Below are 27,280 nucleotides of genomic sequence, written 5' to 3'. Positions count from 1 at the left end.
TGGGGGCTACAGCCCTACATATTCATGAATTTGCGATTATCAAGCCTTCCATCCAAAGCATTCGGAATGAACCAAGAAAATAAGCTAAAACTATTGAACTATTAAAACAATTGTAATCAAATACCACCGGCATCGTAGATTTACATTGGGATGGCAAATTACTTTGAATAACTTGAATTTGGAGGAAAAACTTTTCTTCATCTTCATTACATAGGGAGACAATCAACAAATTAAAGCTCTTCCAAGGTTGGACAGTTCAACAGGAAAAGAATAGGCACTAACTATTAGGAAAACGAGCTTTAACTGGGAACTAGAAAAGAATGTTCTCTGCTGCGATACATCAGCTTAATGCATTGGTCGTCTTAATGAAACCATTTTAGTGCTGGAGAAAAAGTTTGAAAAAGAACTATTTTTATTTGGTAGTCTATCAACATTTAAAATTGATTTCAGATTAAAAAATATATATATGATTTCATATCGGTAATGCTAATGTAAGTAATGCTTCACATATTTAAGCCCGAAAAAAATTGTCCATGCTAAGACCAGTTAATGATACAACTGAGAGATTAACAAAGTTGACCAAAGTCTTTCTTGGTTTAATAACAGCCAGCAGATGAGGAACCAAAGCAATTTAACTATGTGTTCATGAACACAGGAAGATATATCCCGATTGAAAAATAAGATATGTCCAGTGCTATCAGTTTCAGTATTATTATATAAAAATGAGTCTTTTAGATGAAATGGTCTTATTAATTAACAATTCAGAAAGATAAACTCAGACACATTACTTTTAACTACTGTAGAAAAGACCAAAAAAAAAACTTTATTCAACTACTTGGAATGATTCGAATTAGACATACCAAATTTGGATACAACAAACTAGTACCTCTGTACTAAAAGTATAACTAAGTAAAAGACACTTAAGGTAAGTGATTTTTTCAGTAGTTTTCTTTTAATTTTTCAGGTTCAGCCTAAGCTCAAGTCAGCACCTGAAATCCTTGTCCTAAATAATCCCCTTCCCCCCCATATGTGTATAGCTGAGATCAAAGGAAGTAAACCCCTTTGACAAAATAATATTTATTCAAAATTCAAAATATTTTGTGTAAAAGAAACTTGAAATTAATAACCCCCTGTATGGTACTGGCCAGCGTTTGAAGAAGGAGCACCCCAACCTCCAGCTCCTCCACTTTGACCGTAACCATTACTATAACCTCCATGAGATCCATTCATGCCGCCAACTTTTTCCATTATCATTTGTTTAGCAATTTCAACAGAATCAGGGGTTCCACGAATAACAAAATTCTTTTCACGGGCATCAAGAGGAGCGTTCTTGTCGACCTCACAATGCGCACCTGATGTCTGATTTATATTTTTGATGGTTTCTCCACCTTTGCCAATAACAAGACCACATTTATTTGAGGGAATTGCGAGATAATCAGTCGTTGTATGCTGTTGCTGACCACCATATTCAGCAGAAGGATGTCCCCATTGGCTTGAACCATAGCCACCTCTTCCACCTCCACGACTTCCCCTCATTGGGAATCCACCTCCACCACGTCCTCTTCCGCGTCCACGATTAGCAAAACCTCCCATACCTCCTTGGTCTCCCTAAAATGAATTGATTAGTACATCCTTATAAGTAAAGAGTATTGACTATAAACTAAAATACTAACGTGGTCTTGACTTAAAATTTCTGCTACTAGTTGTTTAGCTATTTCAACACTCTCTGGAGATCCGGTTATCCTTAAAGGCTTCTCATATGCAGCTTCTGGCCCATCTTGAATGATAACGATCTTGGCTCCGGATTGCTCCTGAAGACTTTTAATAGTGTCCCCGTTCCTGCCGATGATCAACCCCACTTTCTGTCCAGGTACGTTAACTTCATAAAAGCCAGCATTGCCCATACTAGCAGAACCACGTGCATGTCCGTTACCTTCATTAGCTATAATTCGGTCTATCGCTGAACTCGCTTGCCTGCTTAATTAATTTATGCTGAGGAAATATAGGATTCACTTGGAATTATCACTTACGAAATGGCTTGAGGAGATCCTGATAGAGTACATTGACGGTCCGGCATGCCTTGAGAGTCTTGGGCCATTTGCATGGAACACCCTGAGTCGGACTGCATAACCATTTGTTCGCCATCCTCACCGATTATAAGTCCCTCCATCTTATTAGGAACAGAATTTGACCAAAGAAAATATATATATAAATAATATCTACCTTTTGGTATTATAAATATAATTTATAATATAATTTCTTCTTCTTTACTGCTACTAGCTCCTTTCATTCAGCAGCAGACGCGTTTTGCTTCTAGTTCTTTTTATATATAGGTTGTGTACAAGTTACGATGTATGTACAAGTTGTAACTTGTATAAGAAAACTGTACAAATTGCAATTTCTTCGTCTTAAAATGCATTATTTGATGACAACATTAGTCATTCTAATAACCAACTACGCATTGATACTATAATTTCATTTTGATCTATTCAAATTACATGGTCATTATGTATTTATAAGTAATATAACTATGGGCATTTGAACTTTATTATGTGCCACAGAATACATATATTTTAGTAACTTGTATCAAAATAGTCAAAAAGTACACTATGAATATATTGATCTTCCACAGAATATTCAATTATTACACGATCCTCATCCCAAATACTGTAAATTCTTAATTTAAAATTAGTAATCCCATTTTTTGGTTGCAACTTGTACAATTTACTTATACAAGTTTAAACTTGTACAAAATTGCAACTTGTACACAAGATTTTCTTTAATATTAACTCAGTTACTCCCAGGCGCAGCAGGAATAGCTGATGATAGATCAGCTACAGCATGTGCAACACTTGCTTCCCTAATTTGTGATGTGGTGAATATTATCAGCAGAAGCGGATTTATATTGCGCGATAATTTTTTGAATGGATATATAAAATATGTATAATAATTTGACTTTATTATGTATTAAGTAAACTTGTAGCTTTAAAACCCTAGTAATTAATTAATATTTTCAATATTTTTTATCAATGTTCTATTAGCATTAATATGAACTTTTATTTAAAAAAAGTGATTTTGTTCCAAAGGTTCATTAGCATGATATAACCAAGCAAATAACTATCAGACCAAGATTATACTCATTTTATTTATCACTTATTTTAAACTAAATAACAAGCTAGAGTTTAATTTCAATAATTATCTGACATAACCTGATATCCATCTTGTTCCATCAAGAGTTTGTAACATAGAATAATACACAAAATCTGGGATTTTCGATTGAAATGTGATTTCTTTTTGTAATTGATTATTCAAATATATTTTTTCTGTAGTTTATAATTAAAAATCATTGCTAAGAAAACAATATTCGATGGTTATTTCCAGGCTTTTCCGTAAATCTTTATATCAAGCAAAACTCAGACATAGATGGAAATAATATAATTAGGGGTATTAATGTGGTCACCCTGATAATTTGAAAAATGTTTGAGAGAAGAGAAATGTTGCTGTCATGACGTTTCATTAAATTGGCTAGCTATGGGAACATAATCCCCAATATTTATTATAAGATTAGGTACATTGTGTTGGATCGATCTAAAACGACTGCAGTCCTATTAGTATCAGTCCGGTCGTAATAAAAAATGTTTAGTCCTAGGACTTATCGTTCTTTTGTGGTAACTACAACAGTTGAAATGACGTAGTTATTATTAACTACGTCATTTGATTCGCTGAAGTTAATTCTTTCAAAAAGAAAAGATACTAAATCTTTAATATACCTGAAGGAGATGTGTGACTAGAAAGTTCTATCATTCATTATTTTCTTGGTTCTTAAATTCTTCAATCGTCCTACCTATGAGTGAAGAAAATGAAAGGATAACTAAGACCGTAGAACTCAAAGACTGATGTATCAGACATTAGGACCGTTGAACAGTAAAAAAGATCGGACAGATTAAAAAAAATACTGATAGGACGATTAGTCCTAGGACTTATCCAACACTACATGTACATACTCCTTCAAAAATCGATCCCTACATTAATCCTATAAAATAACCTACTTAAACTCTTATGTTTAGCCAATTTTTTGTCATGGGATTATGTAAAAATATTTATTAAAGATTATATATATGATATAGGTGGATACAATCAAATATCTATCTTAGTTGAAAAATATTCTTATGTTTGTATTAATATTTGGATAATTTGGTACAGATGCACATTATCCCACGTTAATTATAAATATAGGAGAGACAATGATGTATTGAAGAATAAAATAAATTGTACATATGCACTAAAAACTTGCCACTTATATCCCTATTAAAACGTTAATAGACCCACTGATGATGTTGCTCAGTAGATCTGGTACCACTCCAGATATTTATCTCATCGATGTTCATAAATTATAATATTTACAATTATGTATTTTAATTAAGGGGAACCTTTTTTTTTTTTACTAACGCAACATTTATCAAACAAATTCAATGATCTTGGATAGATTTTATAATTACAAATTAACAAGCTTTTAAAGGAATACACAGGTCCATGATTACCGGGTAGGGAGGAAGGGGTGTTCCGCAAACTTAAAGCTTGTTCTAGAAGAATGCAACTTTTTTCAAAAAATAGTGAATTATAGAACTCTACTTCTAAACATGTCTAAACTCATATGGGTCAAATTTTATATTTCTTCATAATAATATTAAAAGAAAAGTTTTTTGACAATGTCATCTAACATTAAAAAAAAAAAAAAATAATAATGATGGACCAGTCCAATGTACAGTTATTAAACAATTTCGCCTAATGAAAATTAGCCAAACGGCATTTCGCTGAAAGACAATTTCATATAAGTAGATTGTTCTTTTACAGAATAATATTTTTTATTAATTATATTCATTAATGACCATTAATTAAGTAAACACATCACATCGACATGTGGTATGAATGTAGATTGAATTACATTGTATATTATATTATAATACATATCTGAGAATAGATTTTCGAATAAATCCTAAAAAAATAATTATAATGCTGTTATCATTATTATTTTATTTTAAAAAAAAGAATATATTGATTGTGCTTGTATAATGTTCATTAATGGATTCAAAATATTTTCCTACAACAGAACACTCATTAATTTACCTACATAAATATAATATGCAGTCGTATATATCAATAAATTTAATATCATTATTCGGCCAAATTTACCAAATGGTCCTTGAGCGAAATGTCCGTTCAGGAAATTGTCCTTCGGCAAAAATGTTTTTGCCAAAAGTCCGCCCTCGATATCAATTCAAATGACGTGTTCCGTTCACTAGAAAGAAAGAATAATTATAACAGATAGAAAAAAAAAATCTAATATGTTGGGATGATTGATAAATACTTTAATCTTTAGATGTACAACCTTTTAATTTATTGGGCTGCATTGCCACTTGAAATATTTTAATGGGCCACAAAACCATTTTAATTAAATTTCATGAAAAATGTCTTCATAAAACAAAACTATTAAATACATTTTTATTTCAATTCTAGGGCAAATCTAATTTTTCAAGGGCAAACTGCTTTTTATAGCTCTCCGGACAAGTCATGTGTAAAAACCAAAGATCTCTTGCATGGGCCCTCATGGACTTGAGGGAATTGACTTGGGGTATTTCCTTTAACTCCTTCGGATCCAGTTTGGTCTTTTTGACAGAGCCTTCTTCCTCTCTAGCGTTTCAGACATGCTGACGGCGTGAACGGCGATCCTCGAGACGCCCTATTACTTCGACTGCGCGAATGGAAATTCGTCGATTACGTTCAAGTGTCATTGTCTCGACTTGTACGTAAGCTAAAGAGCACAGGTTTATTTAGTTTTGTAACTAATTGTTAATGGTAAATAATATATCGAAATATGAATTATTTTCTATCACTCAACCTTTAATAATGATTGAGTTAGTAAGTGTTCTGATTTCAATGGTATGCAAAAGTGAAAATTTTGTTCCATATTGATGAGTGTATCAAGGTAGCCTGACTTCAAAATTTTGCCCATTATTTGACAAACGAATTTTAAAACGATATATTGCTTAAAGTGTATACTTTTTTACATATCAAATACCACTTTTTTCTTATACAAAAACTTGTTTTGTGAATTTTCAACTATTAGGCCATAACAAGTTGATTGACTCAGATAAATTATATATTTAAAATAGTAAAGTAATAGTTATTTCCTTTGGCCAAAACGACTGTTTTTCAAGTGGAATATTACTTTAAAATACCTTATTATAGATATATACAGTAACTGATATCACACTAAATTACTTAAATATGCTTAGTTATAAAATGCTAACGAAAAAAGTGATTACTTAACATATTTCTAAAATTAAGAAATTTCTATATTTTTTTGTAACTTGTAGACGACTTCACATATCAATTTTCTTGAGGATGGAAAAAAGAAAAAGGCATGAGATGGTAGCATCAAGTTATAAGTAGATTTTATGTAAAGCAAGCTAATAAGTTTTGATTGAAAAAATAAGTCATTATTTTTTGTGTTCTAAAAAATATGAATATTTTGTGAATTGGTTGGTTCAATTACAGGCAGGATGTCAGTCATAGTCCATAGAATTAATGAAGAAAGGAGAAATAATATAGTAAAGTAATCGATTAAATTATTCCTTACTTGCCTGAGGTTTTTAGAAATTCCTGTTTCTAAAAATTATGAACTTTCTTATTCTCAAACCTTTTTTTCCCAACTCCAATAAAAATTCCTGGTTTATTCTCATAACTGAATTTCTATTTTTTCTTGAATATTACAGGGTTTATCTTATCTTGTGGTACACATTTGATTATTTTCAATTACACAAGAGAAAAAATCTTAACGAGAGGTATTGTGGGTATATTTATTTAACAAAATCATCTGAAAATAGTACTCGGTACAACTTTTATTCAATATGTGAGATGTCAGCTATAATGATTTTTTTAATACATGACCTTAATCCTTTGTAGACCTTAGATATGTAGTCAGACTCGAGCTTGGTCCACTCCTTCTTTATGGAAGTATCTACAGACTAGTCACTCCTGTGAGGAGTAGCACATACCCTTTCTTCTAGATGTGCTTAGATAGAGTAGGGTTCACGTCTGGAGAGGAAGGCAACCTCATGTTGAGGCCCCAAAAATCTGGAAAGTTGTCTCTCAGGAAGGTCTGGATCTTAGCGGCGCAAGGACATGGAGCGTTTGGAGTGAAAACAAAGTTGTCCCTGAACTTTTCTCTGGCCCTAGGTAGCAATTTCTTATCCAGAAGTGCAATATAAACATCTGCATTGAGCCACTCTTTCCTCTCCACAAAAATGGGAGGGAAGGCTTCGATTGTGCTGGGCACTGAATTTTTTGTTCTGAAGATATGTCTCACTGAAGCTAATTCATTGTCTGGATATTCGGTTGGGATACAGAGGCTGTTCTGCTTATTCACAGTTGCATCAACGATGAAAAAAAATATCATCATCAGAAAAGAGCAAAACTTTGGCTGAATTTTTGTGTGCTTTGAAAAAAATGTAGAAATTTATTTGCTCTTCCCAACCGTCTCAGCTTGTTCTTCTGTTCAGGAATACGATGTCTTGTTGTCTTCTTCTTCATTGATTTTGTACTAAAGTAATTCAGGATTGAAAATAATAAAATGTGTACCACTAGATAAGATGAACCCTGTCTAGGAATTAATATAGATACTACATTGTTTCTGCTCTTTCTTATCGAGTTTTTGTAATACGTAATAAACAAATTGCAATATAAATGAACTAAGTACATTATATTTGTGTATATTAATATATATTTCAGAGAAAATTGTGGCTTGATTTCCTGTCCCAAAATCTACTGTCCTTGTCCAGAACAGACACATAGAGCCAGAGTTAGGGCTTCAAGTAGAAGGGGTAAAAAAAGTTGATAAAATTGTTCTCTGTTGAGTGCAACTATAATGTTATCATTTTCTGAATATTGGTACATATACGTATATATATTATTATTATTATTTTTTTTTTTTCGTGGTGGTGGTGGGGGGCTATTGAATTTAAAAAAAATCGAACCACCTTTTTTTTTAAAAGAAAGAAAATATTTTGACAACTTTTTTTTTTGACTATCTTGCTAAAAATACCACTTGAAGTCATGAATGAGTGGCGGGCCGCACTTAAACCTTATGTTTCTAACTCAATCCTAGCTGCTATATTTCATTAATACGACTACATTGTTATTTCTTAGATCAAAATATGTTTATGATATAAATCAGAGAGCACTATGTACTGTGGATCCGGTGACTCGTAATTACATATTCGTACAGACTGACAAATAAACTTTGTCTTATTAATGTAGACTGTATAAAATTGTTAATCAACCAAAATGACCAACATCAAAATTATTGACGTCACATTATGTTCATTCCATAAAAAAAAATTGGCGATCAGTCGTAAATACACACAAATTATCTAAGTTTTGTTATTTGTATGAATTAAATTTAATAAAATTATAGTAATGTGCACGCATTACAAATATTTTTGTTGGCATAACATACATACACTGACTCCTGGAGACCCACACCTATGTACCTATAAAAAGTCTTTAGGTATCTTCAAACTCATAAAATCTCATGTAGTTAATTATAAAAAGGTTTAATAGTCGCAAATAATATTCTTTTTCTTGAAATTGTTCTTCATATGTTTAGGCACATCAATTTAGATTGACCAGGCAGTGAATAAGTCTTGCGCCAACTTTCATGCTATATGAACTCGAAAAGAGGAGGGGTATCCATAGGATCTTATGTATATATACATATATATATTTTTTTGGATTGGGGGGCTTGATTTTTGGAATTTTTGGGAAATAAAAAATCCAAAAATTAAAACCGTGTAAATAAAAATTAGAAAAATTAATTGTTTTTGAATTTTTTTTTTTAAATCTTAAGTTATTTTCAAAAAATTAAATTTTTTAGAAAAAAAAATCAAAATCCACAGCTTTTGATGGCCTCCAAGCGTGACAGAAAGACTGCGCATACATGTTAGATGTAGTTGCAGCTACTATTTTCCCGCTCTTTATTCACAGAGGACTCAAGGTTGGTAAAGTTGCTATGGTGGACTAGGAAGACTTTAGACTCCACCTACCAACAGATGTGTAGCCTAGAGGGTTGAAGTGACCAAAAGCTCATAATTTCTCCATTTAGGTCTGCACAGATTGTCTTTTTGAGCTGTTGCTCCATTCATAAGTAACACATAAGATGATTTGCTTGACTTATTGGTAATTTTGGTGATCTCGTACTCTTTGGAATCCACTTGCCACCAGATCGGGTAGTCCGTCGGGATAAAATCCGAGCTCTAGGATGGCCGAAAGTTAATCATGAAGACTCCTGCAGCGAACCATACATAATTTTTGATGCTTTCGAGTCAAGAATGCCCTCTCCTCAAGCTTCTTTGACTCTTCCCGATTCACTCAAGCAGCCTTGACCACATTTGACGTTACACCCGTCTAGGTACTTTTTTTTTTTTTTTTTTTTTTCATATTCGACCATGGATATGGCTGTGTTGGTTTATGATGGTTGTTTGGCAGCTTCTGGGGTCAGCTTGACTAGCTTACTGTATTGTGAATATTATTTTTTTATAAACTTACTTATGATTCCTTAAAGGTTGAAATGCTGCTTGATTAGAGACATAAAAACATTTTAAATGGAAATTACTTGACTTTCTTAATTAATTCAAATTTCTGGATCAATTTAAATCATCTCTAATATTCTTAATGTTGATATTCCTTGCTAATTTATAAATATATCATTTATAAAAGAGAAATTCAGGGGGGTGGGGGAATCAATCAAACCCCATGACTGAATTATTATTATTGCGGTTTAAAACATTAAATAAACTCAGTTAGAACTTGACTGTTAAAAATCTCTATAGTTAACACATCTAATTACCAATTTATAAATAGTGAACTGTGAAATATCATGTGCCAATCTCCTTTGAAAAATGATTCCTTTTAGTCATCTTATAAACCAACATGAATCACCATTTGAGAGTATCTGAAATGTAAGCCTCTTTTTCTTTCGTATCACAACTAAGTATTTAATAATATAAAATATAATTTGTTGATTAACAACATGGGATACACTAACAAATACGAATACATGGGTCGTCATGACAAATATAGTTACGGGCACTGAATACATCATTGTTCAAAAATTTACCGTCATTTACCAACGAAATCTGAATACTTCGGCTCAAAACTTGTTTTCTACAATGACAAAGCCACCATTACTTCAAAATGAACTACAAGCCCATCGGTCATTTAAGACTATAGTAGGGACCCAATGTAGGTTTAAAAAAACCAACGCCACTTTGCAAAATATTTAGGGCCTTTCCAAATACTTTGAAATAAACTACAGGCCTATGTGTTGATTAAGGCTAGGGCAGGGCCACTAAGCAGATTAAAAACCACTACCTCCATGTCACAAAACATTTACCTAAAAATAATTTTTTATTTATCAGACCTGTCATCATTATTCTTGAAGAGAGAACAATAACTATAAAGTAATTACTAGTGTATGAAAGTCAAAGAGTAACACTGATGAATTACATATATAAAATGTACCTATTTATTGGATAAGATAGAAGAATGGTAAAGTTTCTAGATAGTCAATGAAGATTATTCCTTGCAAATTCAAATGACAGTCTCCATAATCTTTCTGGGGGATTCATAGATTCAAACGTATGCCAAAGAGAAATAAATAGTCTGATCCGATTGAAAAATTGTATGTTTTCTTTCAAAAGATGCTGCTAACTAACCATAACTTTGATACACGTCAGTATTGCCATCTCTCAGACTTTGCGAGGACTTTTCAAACGACCCTAAAACTGCTCCACAAAAGCATAACTTTTACCGACACAGCAAATCATCTGTCGTCTGATGCGCTTATCTAACTTCCCTGTGACCAAACACTAAGAAAAAGACTTTGATTCTAAAATACTTGACGAATTGATATATATTCAAATTGATTATATTATAATAATTAATATTATTTGCCTCTGGGTTTAACTTAAAGTTATCTATTTGCATAAATTGAACTCCAAATTTTATATTTATTTCTTAATGAGAAATGTTAGGATCGCATATTGTCTAACCAAGTATTTTAAGGGTCGAACTCAAAAAAGTTTGGAAACCACTTCAATACGAACTTTGGTTTATTAATTGCCGGATATATTTTATTTTCTTGTTTATAGTTATTTTAAGCAAAAAGATGAAAAACTTTATTGGCAAAATATGTTTTATCAAAGTTGTTGGATCATTAGTGGATAATATAATTAGATATTAGCGAATCCGCAAAGGTCTTAAAATGTTTGTTTTCGGGGGATAAATTCGATTTCAAATGCTTGATTTAGACAAACTGCAACAGTTTAAAAAATTGTATGACAACAGATCTCATGGCTTTAAGTTGATCTCTTTAGCATCATTATCTGTGAAATTATTTGTGTTGAAAGAATTTTACAAATATCAAATTATGTAAGCAAATTGAAAAAATTGTTTTTTATACTCAAAATTGAAGCAATTAACAAATTTTTATAAATTGCACCAATAAAAACTCAGAAGCTAAATTGTAATTAGTTAAATTTTATACAAATATTATATTAAATCTTTTTTTTTATCTATATTTATTTTCGACGGCAAATGCACGTTTCTCACTATTTTAAGGCATGATAGCAAATAGTTGTACGTAAAAGAAAACACTTTATAATTTTATCTCTAGAATGAAATCACACCCACCCATCTACTACTTCTACAGCTTGATTGTTACGTATATAAAAAAGTTGATATACTGTCCTACCCTGAACATACCTATTAATGTTGGATTTTGGTCAGAACATCCTAGCTCTGTTTGAGACCGTTATGATTTAAAGCAAACTGAACTATGTTTAAGGTGTGTCAATAAAAAACTTACAACGCAGTCTGGTTGACGTTATCAGACAACTTTTTTGATGAAGTCACAACTGAGCCAAGTTCAGTGTTATTGACTAGTGTTAAGTGTTAACTCATATTATTTCAGGAACATTATGTCTTTTTCTAGAGGTACATGCCATATTTGTGCTCTGGCAACCTGCACAAATCCATCAGATGGCCATCATTTTTTTATATTTATTTGAAAATTTATATTCTGACTTATTTTTCATTAAAAACAACTTTTAATAATTTTTTTGTTTAAATAATTTTAGTACCGTAATCGTAGGAGGGTAAAAATTTACACTCATAGTATTGTCTCATGAGAAAATAAAATACTATATTATGTATTAATACAATTTATTTATCGATTTTTCTCAATATTGGCTCCTTTGTGACGTCATCAAAATAGCCTGTAAACAAAAGCAAAGAAATGTATATGGGTAGGAGTGGCTTAATAGCTATTTTTCTAGAGCTAACACATCGTTACCTTTATTGTGTTGCGCAACCTTTCCCTCCAAATGAAGCAGAAAAAAGTACCGAAATCATTTCTTAATTAGCCATATAAGTAAATCTTATTAACTGCTATTTATCCTTTAAGTACTGCCAGACTATAATTGTTATATTATTTTTCCACAATTTTAAAATGAATTAGGTACATGTATTGTATGTTTATATTTAACTTATTATTTCATTGTAGTGATGGGGCGATTAATCGGAGTCGGGAATCTGTTTTTTTTTTTGGAATTGGGATCGGTATCGAGAAAATAATGTTTTATTTACGATTCAGATTCTTATTTATTATTTGTATTTAACTATTTTATACGTTTCTAGGTTACGAAAAACTAAAAATAATAGCACCAAATTCCAAAATTAAGGAATTTTTGCTTTTTATAAGAAAATTTAATATTTGCAAATTTAATTTAATTTTTCAAATTTTTTTCCAAAAAATTTAACTTTTTGTGAATAACTACGTATTTTTTAAATTTTTCTCCTACAAATTTCATATTCGAATTTTTTTTTCAAAAATTTTTTTCTGATTTTTTTTTATGAGAGCAACCAAGTATTTTTGGAATTTTATTTTTTGTGAGCAGTTCTGGATTTTTGAAAAAAATTTAATTATCATATTGTGTATTTGATTTTTTATTTTTCAACTTTTTTCCTAAAAATTTCAATTATTAAAATGTGTGCCCCTGATAGCACAATTGTATTTAACCATTATTTAAAATATTAAAGAATTGGAATCGGTATTGTCAATTTTTACAATAGTCGTATCGGTATCGGCAACGGATTTTTTTTTATCGTCCCATAATTACTTGATTTATCTATCAAAAATAATAAGTTATGAAATAGCTATGACGTATCAAGTGAGATGAGGAAATCGACAGCTGATATAAAAATACTTAGGGGATTTTTGTGCTGCAAAGGCGTGGAAAGTTTTTTGTCGAACCATTATTTCGGGAATTTTCAAATGAGTAGGTTATGTGATATAAAAATGTTCCGTATATATTAGAAGGACAATACTTTATAGTTTTTAATGTTTATCACGTCCTTACCTAAATTGAATGACACAAATTTTACTCCAAGAATAAACAGAAAAAAGGTCAAAAATCATATGGTAGTTGGCCTAAAAGGCAACCACACCAACTGCTATTTTCTCTTAAGTACTGCCAGACCTTCATTGGCATCTTATTTCTCCACAGTTTTTACAATAATTTGGTTATACATACTTAGGTATTTCATAATATTAGAACCCTACCTAGTATTTTATTCAATACTGTATTATAATTAGTAATATTTTATTAAAAGCGTTGCTATACGTTTACTATTCATATACTATTTGTATTTGACAGCCAAAATTTCTTCTTAGAAATAATATGATAGCCAATATATACATGTTGCAGTTAAAGTACGAAATCCATTAATATGCAAAAAAAAAAAAAAAAAAAAAAGAACAAACAAACTAGTTAATGTCCAAAATATCTGAAAAAGATCGTTATTGTGCAAAATCAAATAAATAATAAATTCCACATTATCTTCCGAGACCCTTTCCAGAGACACAAATTGATGCTCGTCCCGTGAGATATGCAGCATTTCCACCGGGCTTGATTTAGAGTCTGCACTCTTCGTCAATTCATGTATTAGAATCAGGGATGCCATCCACTATAACCCCGGTTGATATCCCTGGCCATAGGTTGTCTTGCGTGCCAATACGACTTACAAAAGAGTTGGAACCCACCGCCAATTCATGTATTATCATCAAAGACGCCATTCCCTATAGACACGATTGATATCCCAGTCCATGGGTTGTTTTGCGTACCAGCACGACTAATTCACGGGTAGAATCCATCACCAATTCCTGCAAATCATCAGAAACAAGCAAGCAAGACAACCTGTTTGTTAGTGGCATTGACAACCCGTGGACTGGGATATCATCTGGGGTTACGGTGGATGTCGTCCCTTATGTTAATACATGAATCGATGAAGATTGCAGACTCTAAATCAACCACTGTGGACATGCTGCATACCCCATGGGCCAAGCATCAATTTGGAAAGGGTCTCGTAAGATAATGTGGAATTTATTATTTCTTTAATTTTGCACATTAACGATCTTTTTCAGTTATTATGCATAGATAATCACTAAAATGAAGTACGATGTATAAAACTGATGTTCAAAGGTTTTTTATTATTATAAGAATGTTTTTATTGATTCTGTATCTTGTTCTGAACTCGACATATTTCCATTTTTCCGCTGATAAATGACTCTTATGACTTATTCATAATAATATGGAGAATATAAGAATATATTAAAGAAAAATATTCCATGTTTAATTTAAAAAAGGACTTATTTAAAAAATATGCATATTCAAGGATTTTGGTTCGATTTTATATTTTTGAGTGTTCCTATTTTTTAAAGGGGAGTACTAGGAAATATAGACCATTATTTTAATAATATTTACTATTTTAATGTAACGATAAGGAGGTGATATAATAATTTATATCATAATATAATACTGCGCTTCGTACATATTAGAAGTAAGTAATTACTAACTATATTTGAAATATTCAGATTCCCTTCTCATCGTGAATGGATTTCATCATTGTTTCGATTCTGGAATTTTCTTACCAAGGAAGGAGTCAAATTGGGTGCAAGAATTTGAAAACTGGTCTTGCAGTTGGCATTAAGGCTATTGCAATTCAGTATACAGGGTATCCACGATAAATTGGAACTACTTTAAACTTCATCCAGATCCATAATGTGGATATTTGGGGTTAAATCATACTAATATAAAAGGTTGTGTGAACGATCCAATTTAACTTCCACCACAATTGTTTTGACAACAAACAATAGTCATCATGGAACAAGCAAGGAGAGACGCCATCCTCGAATTGGCTCGCGCCGGATCAAGCCCTCTACTTTTAACTACCCCAAGACCTCGGTGTACCGGGTCTTCAATGCCTGGGAGGTTGACGAGAAGGTCTGCCGCAAGGCCCACAATATGAGAAGTGACCGAATACGCACTCTCCGCTTCTTTGAAGGCCTCCGGAAGTCCATCAAGGCTTCGCCTGGGACTTCCTTGTCCAGGTTGGCCAAGAACTATGGAGTGAGCAAGCAGCTGGCCTCCAAGGCTGTGAATAAGGACCTCGGATACAGGTCATACCGAATGGCCAAACAAAAGATCCTCTCGGCATCCATGAAGGGCACCAGGCTCACCAACGGTAAGCGTCAATGACCTGAAGAGCCATGGAAGAAGAATCATCTTATTCTCCGACGTGAAGAACTGGACTGTTGACAGAAGCTACAACGTCCAGAATTACAGGTGGCTTGCCAAGGAGAGACTAGAGGTCCCTGCGTTCTTCACCATAAAGTTCCCGGCCTCCGTGATGACCCTGGGTGTCATCTGCAGCACCGGTGAGGTGATGCCTCCTTTCTTCCTCAATCCCAAGGAAAGGGTTAACGCAATAAGGTACTGTGAAGTCATGGAGGAGTTCGTTTTTATCAAGCAGGTTGAATTTTAAGATATTTCCAATTTATCGTGGACACCCTGTAGTATGATAAAATACGGCCACCTAATAGACAAAATACTATAGTTTACCTCAAATATCTTTAAATATTCTTTAGATTTCCCAGGGAGTCCCGAAAGTCGAAAAATATAAGCAAGGAGTGATTAAATAATTTAACATTCACTGAAGAACTAGTTTCAAAAATAATCATGTAATAGAAATACTTAATCCGACTCTGAATTTTTTTGTAGGGGCGCCCCCTACGCTTTTAACATATCTAAATAATACTTATATCGTTAGATATGGCGTTTTTCCTCCTAAAGAATGGAAGAATAAGAGTTGAAAAATATATATATAAAGTTATGGGAGATGGATGAGTACTTTTGTCTAAAGGAACCCTTACGAATAAAAACAGAAAAAAATCATTTATTTTATCTTTTGGCGTTCCGTTCAATTTTTTTTTCTTTGTTCATCGTTCAGCCATTATTTTCGTCCAGTTATACATTCCAATCATTAGGTAGTACCATATACACCAGGGCTGGCCAAAAGCGACAGCAAATCGCGACTTCCACTTTGATAGTGCCAGGGAGGCCTCATTTGAGAACTAGGTTTCAAGATTTTTTTAAAGAACAATTCGGTGAATATTAGCGTTCAAATGAGGTGCAACTGACTAGAATTGCTTCAATCATTGTCAAGATGGAGGTCAAAAGGGTAAGTAAAGCTGATTTTATTCGTACCCAGTACAGCAACAAGATTCTATCATATCTTTAGTGTGTACATTGGGTATGTTAAAAAAAAAAAGAAACCAAAAATCCACATCGTAACCCTAAAAATTTGAAGAATGATTAGAAAGAATACTGCTCAGGACGTTTCATTGGATCAACTAACAAGGAAGGAGATATTTGTCTCCTCTTGGTAATAGTTATACTCCTTGATGTCAGTATTAAAAAGAGTGGTGGAAGTCAAACATCAGTAGTAAAAGCGTGATAGTATAACCTTGTATTTCTATAACGTTGGTTAATACGACTACATACATTGTTATTTCTTTGATCTAAATATGTTTATATGATTTGCATTATAAAGCACATGACAGTGCACCACCTGCTGACTCGTATTTCAATATTCAGACATTCGTACAGACAAACTTGGTTTTAGTAATATAGATTGTATAAGTTTAAACATTTTATATTGTTGTTAGTATTTAACTATTTTGCTGCATGGGTCTTTTCTTGAAAGAATGGTGCATCGATTATCGTCTGAGAGGAGACACAAACATTGAAATACCCTTGTTCAAAACACCAATAACTCTTATGTATCTTTATTTCAGCTATTAATTTGTCTAGTCTCCCAAGGTTATTAGTTGGGCTGTAAATCTTAAGCATTTTTTGACGTGTAGTTTTTATGTAGGTATAATAAAGGCATTTAGAATGAAGTTTGCGTTCTACTGATTGCTCATTCTAGTTTTTAATACTTTTAATTTACTTGCCTATGTCTACTTTGTTTAAAAGCTTTTGAAGAAGTGTATAATTTATGAGATCTCTAGAAATAAGTACAGTAATAATTTATCAACTTTGCTTATCCTATTTTTTAGAAAGTTCTTCTTAACAAAAATAAATACATTTAAAAAAACAAACCAGTCTTAATTACTGCTCTTAACTGATTTTATGCCCGTTGGTCAATCCAGGAGTTTTTATTTTATTTTAATCTCTGTTGTGTTTGTTTCTTGTTTAACTTATTTAAAGTATTATAAATATTGATAAAAATGGTGTGTATAATGGCTACATTACAAAAAAAAAAAAAAAAGAGAACAAAAATTCAGGCTTTAAGATTGAATGGAAAAATGAACGCCGTTCATTTTTGAACGATGAACGGAAAAAAATGTAGATTGATTAATTTTTATGAAATATCTCACAATCGCAACTCACGGGACTATGGAATTGTTGGGTAATATTAAAATTATCTACTCATTGTTAATAGATCTCTTTATTTTTTTGATCCTGGTATTTCATTCCCAAGGAAGAAGTTGATTCTACTCCTTTATGAGGTCTGGTAGTTTTCCTCAGATGAATTATTCTCCCCTCATCCCTCGTGGAATTTGGAATCCAAATTGGAACATCTCTTGAGATGAATGATCAAGTTAAATGTACCTTTCTTCGATTTCGCCAATCCTCCTTTTACGGGTCGTGAAGTTAGCATTGAAATCAGAAAAATATGATGATAATGACACTATTTGCTAGTACATCCCCCATAAAAAAATAGGATAACTACAAAAATCCTTGAAGATGCATATTTTTTAAATAGATCTTTTGTATAATTATGTATACATTGAATATCTTCTATAATGTAAGCTATGATATTTCTCATCATTATCTATCAGGGAAAAGTTTTAAGAGTCTAAAGAAGAGTGTCGTTTTTCATCATTTTCAGCCTATAAATAAACTAATTTAAGATTCGTGATTAGCTAGTAAAGTACTTTTATAATTTCAAATATTTCTAAAAAAACTTGTGAACTTGTATTATGAGTCTATTTGATAACTAGAGTTAACATTTTTGTTAGGAAAGAAGGAGCACAAGGAGAAGGGGGGAGTGAAACTTATGGTACTACTGTATTAAGACCCTTGTTAATATCAGCATTTTGTTGGGGGAGAAAATGAATTAATGATAATAAGAGGCTAACCCTCTATATTTAAAATAACATTAGTGTACGAAAACTATTCTAATTATATTAAAATTCATAGATATTAATTTTATTATGCATTTTTAAATCAATTTATACAAAAGATAGGGAAGAATGCTTACTTCAGAGGAAGAAGTTGATACACGAGGAGCTAGTATATAATAAAAAAAGAAGAAGAAGGAGAACATACAACAACTGTTTTTCCTTTTCTATTTTCTAAACATCGTTGCTTCATTACAAAAATTCAGCTCGGTTACTTTGATTTTATCACGTAACCTTTCAGTGAAAATGAAAAGGAGAAAAAAAGGCCCGAAATTATCTAGGAGTTAGCTAAATAAGTCATTCACACCAACTGCTATTATATCTTAATCACTATACATACATCGGAATTTCATAATATAAAAATCCGACATGGTATTTTATTTAATTCATTATTATAATATTGCATGGTAATATTTGATTAAAAACGTGGTTATACCTTTCTATTTGTATATGATAGCCAAAATTTTCTTTATAGAAAATTTAAAATGGTCAATATTTATGTATTTTGCAGTTAAAGTTAGAAATCTGTTAATTTGCAAAATAACTAGTTAGTGTGCATAATAACTGAAATAGACCATTTTTCTGTATAATAACTAGGTAATGTGATAATCACTGAACAAGACTGTTAATGTACATAATAACTAAGTATTGTGCATAATAACTGAAATAGACTGTTAATGCACCTAAAAACCAAAAAAACCCATTAATATACATAATAACTGAACAAGATCATTAAAATCATAAATTTCTCATTATCTTCCGAGACCCCTTCCAGAGACACAAAAACAACAATATCCAAAGGACTTGATTAAGAGTCTGCACCCTTCGCTAATTCATGTATTACAATCAGGGACGCCATCCACAGTATACCTGGTTAATATTCCGGCCCACGTGTCATGGTACGTGCCAACGCGACTAACAAAAGTGTTTCTTGTTAATCCCTCTGGTATATTTTGGCTATATTATTATTTCTATAAATAAATTTTGGCTATCATATACAAATACAAACATATTTACGTTTTTCTTAGAATATTACTGAGTTAAATAATAATACACTTTCGAATAAAATACTATGCAGGATTTTAATATTATTAAATACTAGCACGAACACGTACTTATTCACCTAATTACCAAATGATTTCTGGCCTTTTTTATGCTTCTTTTTGGATGAAAGGTTGCGTGATACAATAATGGTAATGACGTGATATAAACTTACAACGAGTACGAGGGTTTAAATTATAAAAAAAGCCATAACGTATCAAGTGAGACGATAGAATCGATAGCTTTCAACTATATACAATGTGAATTTTTGTGTTAGCGAGGTAACACCGTGAGTGATAAGTTTTTTTTTTCTTTCGTGGCCACATGGCATTCATTTTTACAGTATACTCTTAAAACATTATAAAAAAGATCATTATAACAAACATATAAAACAACATAATAAACAGATTAAAATGAAAATAAAAAGCGACATTTAAATAAGAATTTAAAACAGTTATTTAATTGATTTAAGAACTATGATTGCCAATAGTATCGTAAGAATTATGCTTCGAAAATCTGTGTCTTTTGTGGTTCTTTTAGCATAAATAATCTCATTGGTTTTTGTTATTATGGTGTTTACTTTATCTTCTTCCTTGCTTTAAAATGTGTTAAAAGTCTTCCCGATTAGTCTTGCCCTTAAACTTCTCTAAAAGAAGCTGCGATACTCGTTTGTACAGGTCCTTTAATATGGGACTGTCCCAGAAGAGGTGCCCCGTTATTTTTTTATCTGTATTGCAAAATGAGCACAAAATTCTTTGTTCTTTAAAAAATTTGTCTCTAACTTCTAAAGTTCCTGATAAAAGGCGGTATTTAAACCACTTCTCAGGTGCTCCTTAGTGTTAATTTTACAAGGCATTGATGCTGTCTTTTGGGTCTTTTTTATGTTTCCCCTCTCCAAATAAATTTGAAACGGTTTCATTGTTGGTCTCTTTCCACATTTTCTCATATCCACGGTCAATAGCAGACAAGCCCTCTAGAAGCAAAGGCCTCTGAACTAATTTGGAGATTCCGAATCTGGCTTTGAAGGTTTGCCCGGCCATTCAGTCCATCAAGTTGGCTGAGGATATAATATCCGCCGCAATATCAGCATTGACTGTTCGGATTTCAGATAGACTTATGGTTTCTTTAACAGGGCGTTCCCAACCAAGAGGTAACTCTAGATTTTTCAATGGCTCCTCTTGGGCCTTCACAAAAATCCCTGATCCTCTCAGAGTATATTGCTAGTTTTTCAAGAACTTTTTGGTAACTATCATGAGGATTGCCCATGAAAAGAGAGTTATTTTTCTGTATAAAATCCATTAGCGTTTCGCTCTAAAAATCATCGCTACTCCATATTTTCCTTACCCAGTAGAAATTCATTATCTTCACCATCTCCGAGACACACATAACCGAGAGACCGCCCACTTGAGTCTGCCGTGAATCCTCTCACAGGATTTTTTTTTCTTCTTTTCTATTTTAAGGAAGGACTGTTGAATTTGATATCCTGAATTACTTATTTTGTTTTGATATGCTGTAACTTTTAATAAATGCATTATTGTTGGGATTACATAGACATACATTCCACACTTTGATTCTGTCCCATATATTCAAGTTGAGTCTGAGAAAATAAGAACTCGCACGTTTGATTTTGCTGATAATTTCCTCGTTATTCAGACGAATACCACCAACTCCAATCCAGGATCTAAGAAGTTTAATATTACTTAATATTCGGAAACTTGGCCAACCCTGTCTGATAAGGCTACTGTAGGGACTCATTATCTCTGTTTGATCTTCAATCCCAATATATACGAACTCTCTTTATTATTTGACCATGCTCCTGAATACTCTGGAGAACTCCATCGACACCAATGAAGAATAATTTCGCAGACATTGTGTCTCCTTGTCCTGATGCAAATTCTGGAAAAAATCCAACGTGCATTACCTTCTTATAAAAGGAGAGTAATATGGCTGGTAGAAGGTCGACTTATTTTTTGTAGAATTTAAACGTAAAACCCCTGGGTCCTGGGGCTTTGTTGAGTTTAGCATTTTTGAAAGTAGTTTCTCTACTCGATTCTTCTCTTCTTCAGATATTCTATAATCATTGTCTGCCTCACATCTTAACTCTTCGCAAAAGGAGGCCGAATTCGACTCACATCTTCTACGTTTTACTTGATTACCACAATCGAAACATGTAAATAGTTCAGAATAATACCTTACATTCACGCTACAAATGTCTCTGGGGTCGTCAGCTGGGGGTGCATCATTCTTCTTTAGACTAATGTTTTTAGATTTGTATTTTATTTTATCCTGGCGTATACAATGTAAGATTGAGTGTGATAGATCATCTTTTTTAGTTTTATGCTGAATTTTAAATCCCCTGCTCTATAAATTTGGTCCAGCTCCATCTTTTTTTACTCTTCAGTAATATCGTTTTAGAGATTGATTCAATTATTTTCATAGCTTGTTGTTGTCTTTTGGCATATATAGCTCCTGCTCTCCTACAAATACCCTTGATTCTCATTAGCATTGATTTCACAAGAAGGAAGATTTTTTTCACTATTCCATATTCTGGTAGAAACATCCTCAATTATACATCTGATTCTGTCGTCAATCTCTGGATCATTCATAATATTGGAGTTAAGGCCCCACTTTTTCTTGTTTTGAATTTCCTTAGACTGAGGATCCATCCCCATTTGAACGGCATTGTGGTCCGATAGTTTAGTGATAATTACATTGTATGCTTTTACTGCATCGCTTAAGAAACTTTTGGTGATAAGCAAATCAATTCGGGATGACACGGATTTATTATTTTTATCAGTTGTGAAAAAGGTGTGCTCAAGATTATTCATTTCACATCCCACATCCATGAAGCCAAAAGGCTCCACTATTGAAGACAGTATTTTAGCTGAACGTGGGTTTGGATTTCGTACTTTGCTACTTGTGTCTCTCTTCATGTTCAACTTTATATTAAAGTCTCCGCCTATGATAGTTGGTCTGTGATAAATAATTTATATAAGGCTGCTACTAAAGAATTATGGATTATTTTTGTTGGTACCTTAAAGTCGTATTACATCAAAGTTTACATCTAAATAACTACCTTGTGTTTTAATGAGATTTCCCTCGGAACATCGATGAGTAAATTTGGGAATTAATTTGGATTTGATAAGCAGGATAACACCTCTCTTAGGATTAATGTTGGAGTCCTTGAAAGCGGAGAATGTATCATAACATTGTGGGGCGAAAGGATTATTTTCTATGCAATTATATAGTGTCACATATAATTGCACAATATCTGGTAATCTAATACATTTGATAAATCTGGCTGGATCATATTTTCTGTTAATATTTTGTTGCGAGTTAACGTTTAATGTAAGAATAAATACGTTCATTCTTTTTGGTGTTGTTTATGAGGTTGAGACAATGTATTTGGAGAAGACTGGGAGATGTAGTTCTTTTTGAGTAAGATCCAGATCTGAATCTAGATGGCAGGATGTTACTTCTTGTTATAGTTGATATAATCATAGTTGTTTTTAGAAGTGTCACTGTTCGAGGAACTTCATCTTTTTCAGTAACTGGGCTGATCTGAATATGTTCTCTGCTAACAGATTGTTTACCGCCATTCTCAGTTTCCAAAGTATCTTGTGAAGCTGGAACACAGATTTCTTTGTCAGGATTTAAGGAATGCGAGTTTCCAGTATCCACTTCTTCACAATTCACTACATCAAGTTTCTTTCACCCACTGTCCTCCTCTGCAACATTAGCTTCACTAGTGAGTGATTAGTTCATATAACATAATAATTACAATATCATATATATTTAATATAAATCATATAATCAACTATTATATACATACCTATTTTTATTAAGTATTCACATCTATTGAGGGGGGACACCTTACAAAATAAACACATTGCTATTTTCTGTGTTTTATCTATAAAAATTAGTGAAATATGAATGGAAATCATAATTACAAAATATTGCAGCATGAACCATCATTAAATATACTTATTAATTTTTTTTTGGAAAGTATCCGTTCACCAATGTGGCTTTCGTCAATGTGTCCGCATACTGATTAAAAAGACTTATCTTCGTGAATCTGATAAAAAAGAACGGGCAACTAGGAGAAAAAACAAGACTATAAAAGGAGTAAAGATAATCCCTGTTGTATTTTACCTTTTCTGTTTCTTTTCAAATCAAGATGAAAGCTTTAAAATAAGTAGTGAAACATGAACCCACGTGATCAATAGCTGAAAAATATCTTGGGCCCAGAAACTTTTTTTCTCCGCTAGAGGTACTATTTAGTTATTATTTTGAGATATAATTATTAATTAGGAGTTTTGTTGCTATCTATTGTATTTTATTTTTAAGAAAATCCTCATATGAGATCCGGAAGATAGACTTAGCTTAGCTAGAGAAGATTTTTATCATATGAAGCTTTGTTAACCCACTAATTTGTTTATTCGAGTTTAACAAATTAATTTAAAAATATATACAAGTATTTTAAAATTAAACTATGGACTCCAAGTCAAGTCTTGTCTCAAAGTTTCCATCCCTGACAATAATTGATCATTGCGTTTTAAATTATTCATTTATTCTTATACTATTAATATTTATAATAACAATTTTTCATTGTTTATATTACACAAAAGGATGGGTGAAGGGATGATTTTAACCATTTTCGTTGTAGGGGATATGGCGTAGATCCCCCATCCCCCTACAACTTGACTGCGCCTTATAACTTCTGAGCATACCCTCATGTTACTCTCTGTCTTTCATGAGCACATTCACTTGTAATTACTTAATACTTAGATGTTCTCTACTCAAGAATTTAATAATAATGATAACAGCTTTAGAAAATAAATAACAAAAACCTATCATTATATAACTATTGCACAGATTGATTTAAAAAATGATACTGAGTCCTCACTATTAGCAGGAAATTGAATGGGGTAATTGATTCTCATCCATATACATTATCCACATATAATAAATACTCTTCATCCAAATCTGCCAATGATACATATTTTAAACAGTATATATTTTCGGATCTATTTATTTATTTGTAACGTCCTTAACTGTCTAATTTGATATCCAATAAATGAAAGAGCTCCAAGTGTCAAAATGACATGAACAACTATATACAATAATAATATTTTTTGTTTTGCATTTATTTCTTTGACCCTTAGGATTTTGAACTCTGGGATCAAGCTTCGATCATTATTGTTTATACATGTGACGTGTCAACCCTCAAACTTGTTGGAATTGCTTGTGTATATATCGATCAGTAAGCTAAAATAATCCAATAAGCTTTGCTTTTTAAGTTATATTAGCTATTTTTTGTTATTCCTGAGGCAAATAATAATAATACAAAAATATATATGTTGTTAAACTGCAAGATATTAGTACTTTTATGAATTATTTATCCCCATTTTTTTTTGAAAATTCAAATGTATTAGCGAGCAAGGAGACCTATACTCTTAATAGTGATCTCTGTCTGCATATTTGTTGTCTATCAAACCAAGGACTACTAGAGATAAGGTCTGGAGACATAATTCAATTAGCTGTTGACTGTAGTGATTTTACTTATTTCCTCATTATTAATTATGACGTCATAAAACTATTATCGTCTACCAAAGTAGCCAAGATATACTTTTCTTTTTGATTTCACTCATGAGAATTTAGACCATTTCCAATAGTAGATTTGAAACCGAATAACGAGATTAAGATACATATTATAACCCAGGATCAAGACAGCACCTTATTAAACTGTAATTAAAAAAATAAAACTTTGGCGTAAAAATTAATTACATACAGGAAAATTAAAACAACACTTATACATACAAATATCCTGATCATTACTTCGACCCATTGCCACGTACATGACTGTCTTTATTTTTGCAATGAAGGCCTCTATTTTAAAATTCTCTGGTAGACTGGATGCTGTTGACACTAGCCAAGGACTCTTTATGACTTTGTAGTCCCATTGTTGCTGTACCGTCTCATGCATTATGCCAAGAAATTGTCGTACGGACATACAGAGAAAGAAGATGTGCTCTGAATTTTCAATTCCCCAGTAAAGAACATATAGTACATATTTTCCGCTGGTTTGTTTTTTGTGTAGGAGAAATAAGACAGAGTGAGCTCATGAGAAGAGGAGAGAAGAGGGGAGGAACAGAGAGAAGGAAATATATATAAAAAGAGAAAAGGAAAAAAGGGTTTTTTTTTCTTTCATTTTAGAATACTCACAGAATACTTATAAATAACTAAATGCTCTTCAATTTAAAAACAAAACAAAAACATTAATTACGCTGTCCAACAGCAAAAATGGTACATAAAACAACATATACTCTATTTAATAGAATTTGATCCCTGATTCCAAATATGGCCTTATTTCTTCTCTCATAGCCTCGTGCCCTTCAGAAAAAGGCCATACATTTTTTTTTATTTTTGGCTATTTTTAAGGTTCAAAGCTGATTTAAGCCCTCGATGTTGAAGATAGGGATAAATTATTTTAATATATATTAAAGCTGAATGGTAAAAAATTATAAAACCATTTTTAAAATGTCTGCATCATACTTTTAACTCGAATTAGCTTTGTTTAAAGTGGAGAATAGGGGCTTTCTGTTCAGAGGCTCATAGTTTCAAGACGAATTGGTTCAAAAAGCTTTAAAGTATTGTATTTGATAGTTGAAAGTATGAACTTTAAACTAAAAAAAAAGAGCCTCTCCATAAATGCTCTATATGATTGTCAATTTAAGATAAGGCCACGACAATATTTCAATGAAAAAACTCATTATTTAATTAATCTCATAATAAAAGTTCATAAATATTTGTATGCCCCAGCTTTAAGAGATAGAAACAAAAACAGAGGTGAAGAAAAAAGATAGAAATAAAGAAAGAGAAAAAGATTTGTCTGAAGGACTCCCTTGAATGTCCTTTTTTTGGAACCCCTTACTCACTACGGGTATACAACGAGTCCTCTTGTGTCTATGAAGCTTAAAAGAATTTATTTATACAGTTTGAGACATGAGGCTTCATGTTATAACAAATTGTATAATATATCTTTTCTTTTTCTCTTTTTTTGTTCCTATCTCATTTCCAAATCTATTCGTGTTGAAGCTATGTGCCTCGGAATAAAAAGTACCTATTTTCCAATTTAAACAAAGATAATTCGAGTAAAAATATGATGCAGACATTTTAAAAATGGTTTTAAAATTTTTAACATTCGGCTTTAAAATATATTAACATAATTTATCCCTATCTTCAACACTGAGGTCATAAAACAGCTTTGAACCTTAAAAATAACAAAAAATATATAGCATTTTTCTGAAAGCCACGAGGCTATGAGAAAAAAAATAAGACCATATTTGGAATTAGGGGATCAAACTATACAAAGTAAATGCTGTTCTTGTGCATTAAAAAAATGGTGATTTTGTTGGATAGGGTTATTTGATCATAATATTCGGAGTTATTAGATGTCGACAAACAGACATACAAACTTTGCTTTAATAATATCGGGTGGTCCATTGAAATCTGAATACTTACTAATTCAATAATTCATGAAGGTTGACTCTTTGAAATTAATTCAATGTTCGATATATTAAAGCATAAAAA

At 32.0% G+C, this 27,280-nt stretch overlaps 2 protein-coding genes and 4 long non-coding RNA genes across 7 annotated transcripts in view; 1 reads left to right on the top strand and 5 right to left on the bottom strand.

The window, feature by feature from the left end:
- Nucleotides 1-1,061: 1,061 nt before the first annotated feature.
- Nucleotides 1,062-3,548, bottom strand: LOC121124715 (far upstream element-binding protein 3). 2 transcript variants are annotated; one of them, XM_040719901.2, is made up of 5 exons: nt 2,791-3,548; nt 2,224-2,319; nt 2,031-2,170; nt 1,674-1,974; nt 1,062-1,608 (listed from the first exon to the last, which is right to left on the bottom strand). In XM_040719901.2, the coding sequence occupies exons 3-5, from the start codon at nt 2,168-2,170 to the stop codon at nt 1,120-1,122; spliced, it is 930 nt and encodes a 309-aa protein (XP_040575835.1). In that variant the 5' UTR covers nt 2,224-2,319; nt 2,791-3,548; the 3' UTR covers nt 1,062-1,119. The 2 variants fall into 2 exon arrangements, with proteins under 2 accessions (XP_040575835.1, XP_040575834.1); XM_040719900.2 differs by lacking the exon at nt 2,791-3,548 and having other exon boundaries at nt 2,031-2,291.
- A 1,105-nt stretch (nt 3,549-4,653) lies between these two features.
- Nucleotides 4,654-5,299, bottom strand: LOC121124722 (uncharacterized). The gene is made up of 2 exons (XR_005866392.2): nt 5,132-5,299; nt 4,654-4,814 (listed from the first exon to the last, which is right to left on the bottom strand). It is a non-coding gene; the product is annotated as an uncharacterized lncRNA (long non-coding RNA).
- A 47-nt stretch (nt 5,300-5,346) lies between these two features.
- On the bottom strand, nt 5,347-7,665 carry LOC139906433 (uncharacterized). Its single transcript, XR_011781950.1, has 2 exons — nt 5,900-7,665; nt 5,347-5,812 (listed from the first exon to the last, which is right to left on the bottom strand). It is a non-coding gene; the product is annotated as an uncharacterized lncRNA (long non-coding RNA).
- Nucleotides 7,666-9,481: 1,816 nt separating this feature from the next.
- LOC121124002 (uncharacterized) lies at nt 9,482-12,228 on the bottom strand. The gene is made up of 4 exons (XR_005866179.2): nt 11,824-12,228; nt 10,582-10,928; nt 9,607-10,453; nt 9,482-9,549 (listed from the first exon to the last, which is right to left on the bottom strand). It is a non-coding gene; the product is annotated as an uncharacterized lncRNA (long non-coding RNA).
- Nucleotides 9,878-27,280, top strand: part of LOC121124000 (matrix metalloproteinase-2) — a 45,932-nt gene continuing 28,529 nt past the window's right edge. Inside the window, exon 1 of the mRNA XM_040719088.2 lies at nt 9,878-10,019. The gene's annotated coding sequence lies outside the window, so the exon portion shown is untranslated. The remainder of the gene's footprint in view (nt 10,020-27,280) is intronic.
- On the bottom strand, nt 23,216-25,786 carry LOC139906285 (uncharacterized). The gene is made up of 4 exons (XR_011781687.1): nt 25,508-25,786; nt 23,840-25,452; nt 23,520-23,783; nt 23,216-23,432 (listed from the first exon to the last, which is right to left on the bottom strand). It is a non-coding gene; the product is annotated as an uncharacterized lncRNA (long non-coding RNA).

Source organism: Lepeophtheirus salmonis, chromosome 9 (genome assembly GCF_016086655.4).
Source record: "Lepeophtheirus salmonis chromosome 9, UVic_Lsal_1.4, whole genome shotgun sequence".
Taxonomy (NCBI): domain Eukaryota; kingdom Metazoa; phylum Arthropoda; class Copepoda; order Siphonostomatoida; family Caligidae; genus Lepeophtheirus; species Lepeophtheirus salmonis.
Note: the sequence above shows the minus strand (reverse complement) of the source record. Positions and strands in the feature narration are given on the sequence as shown.

What these genes read in the sequence shown, in the direction of transcription:
- LOC121124715 (XM_040719901.2), bottom strand. Translation starts at nt 2,170, where the DNA reads ATGGAGGGACTTATAATCGGTGAGGATGGCGAACAAATGGTTATGCAG. An exon ending in GGATCTCCTCAAGCCATTTC is followed by an intron (nt 1,975 to 2,030) that starts GTAAGTGATAAT and finishes TTAATTAAGCAG; the next exon opens with GCAAGCGAGTTCAGCGATAG. An exon ending in AAATTTTAAGTCAAGACCAC is followed by an intron (nt 1,609 to 1,673) that starts GTTAGTATTTTA and finishes AATTCATTTTAG; the next exon opens with GGAGACCAAGGAGGTATGGG.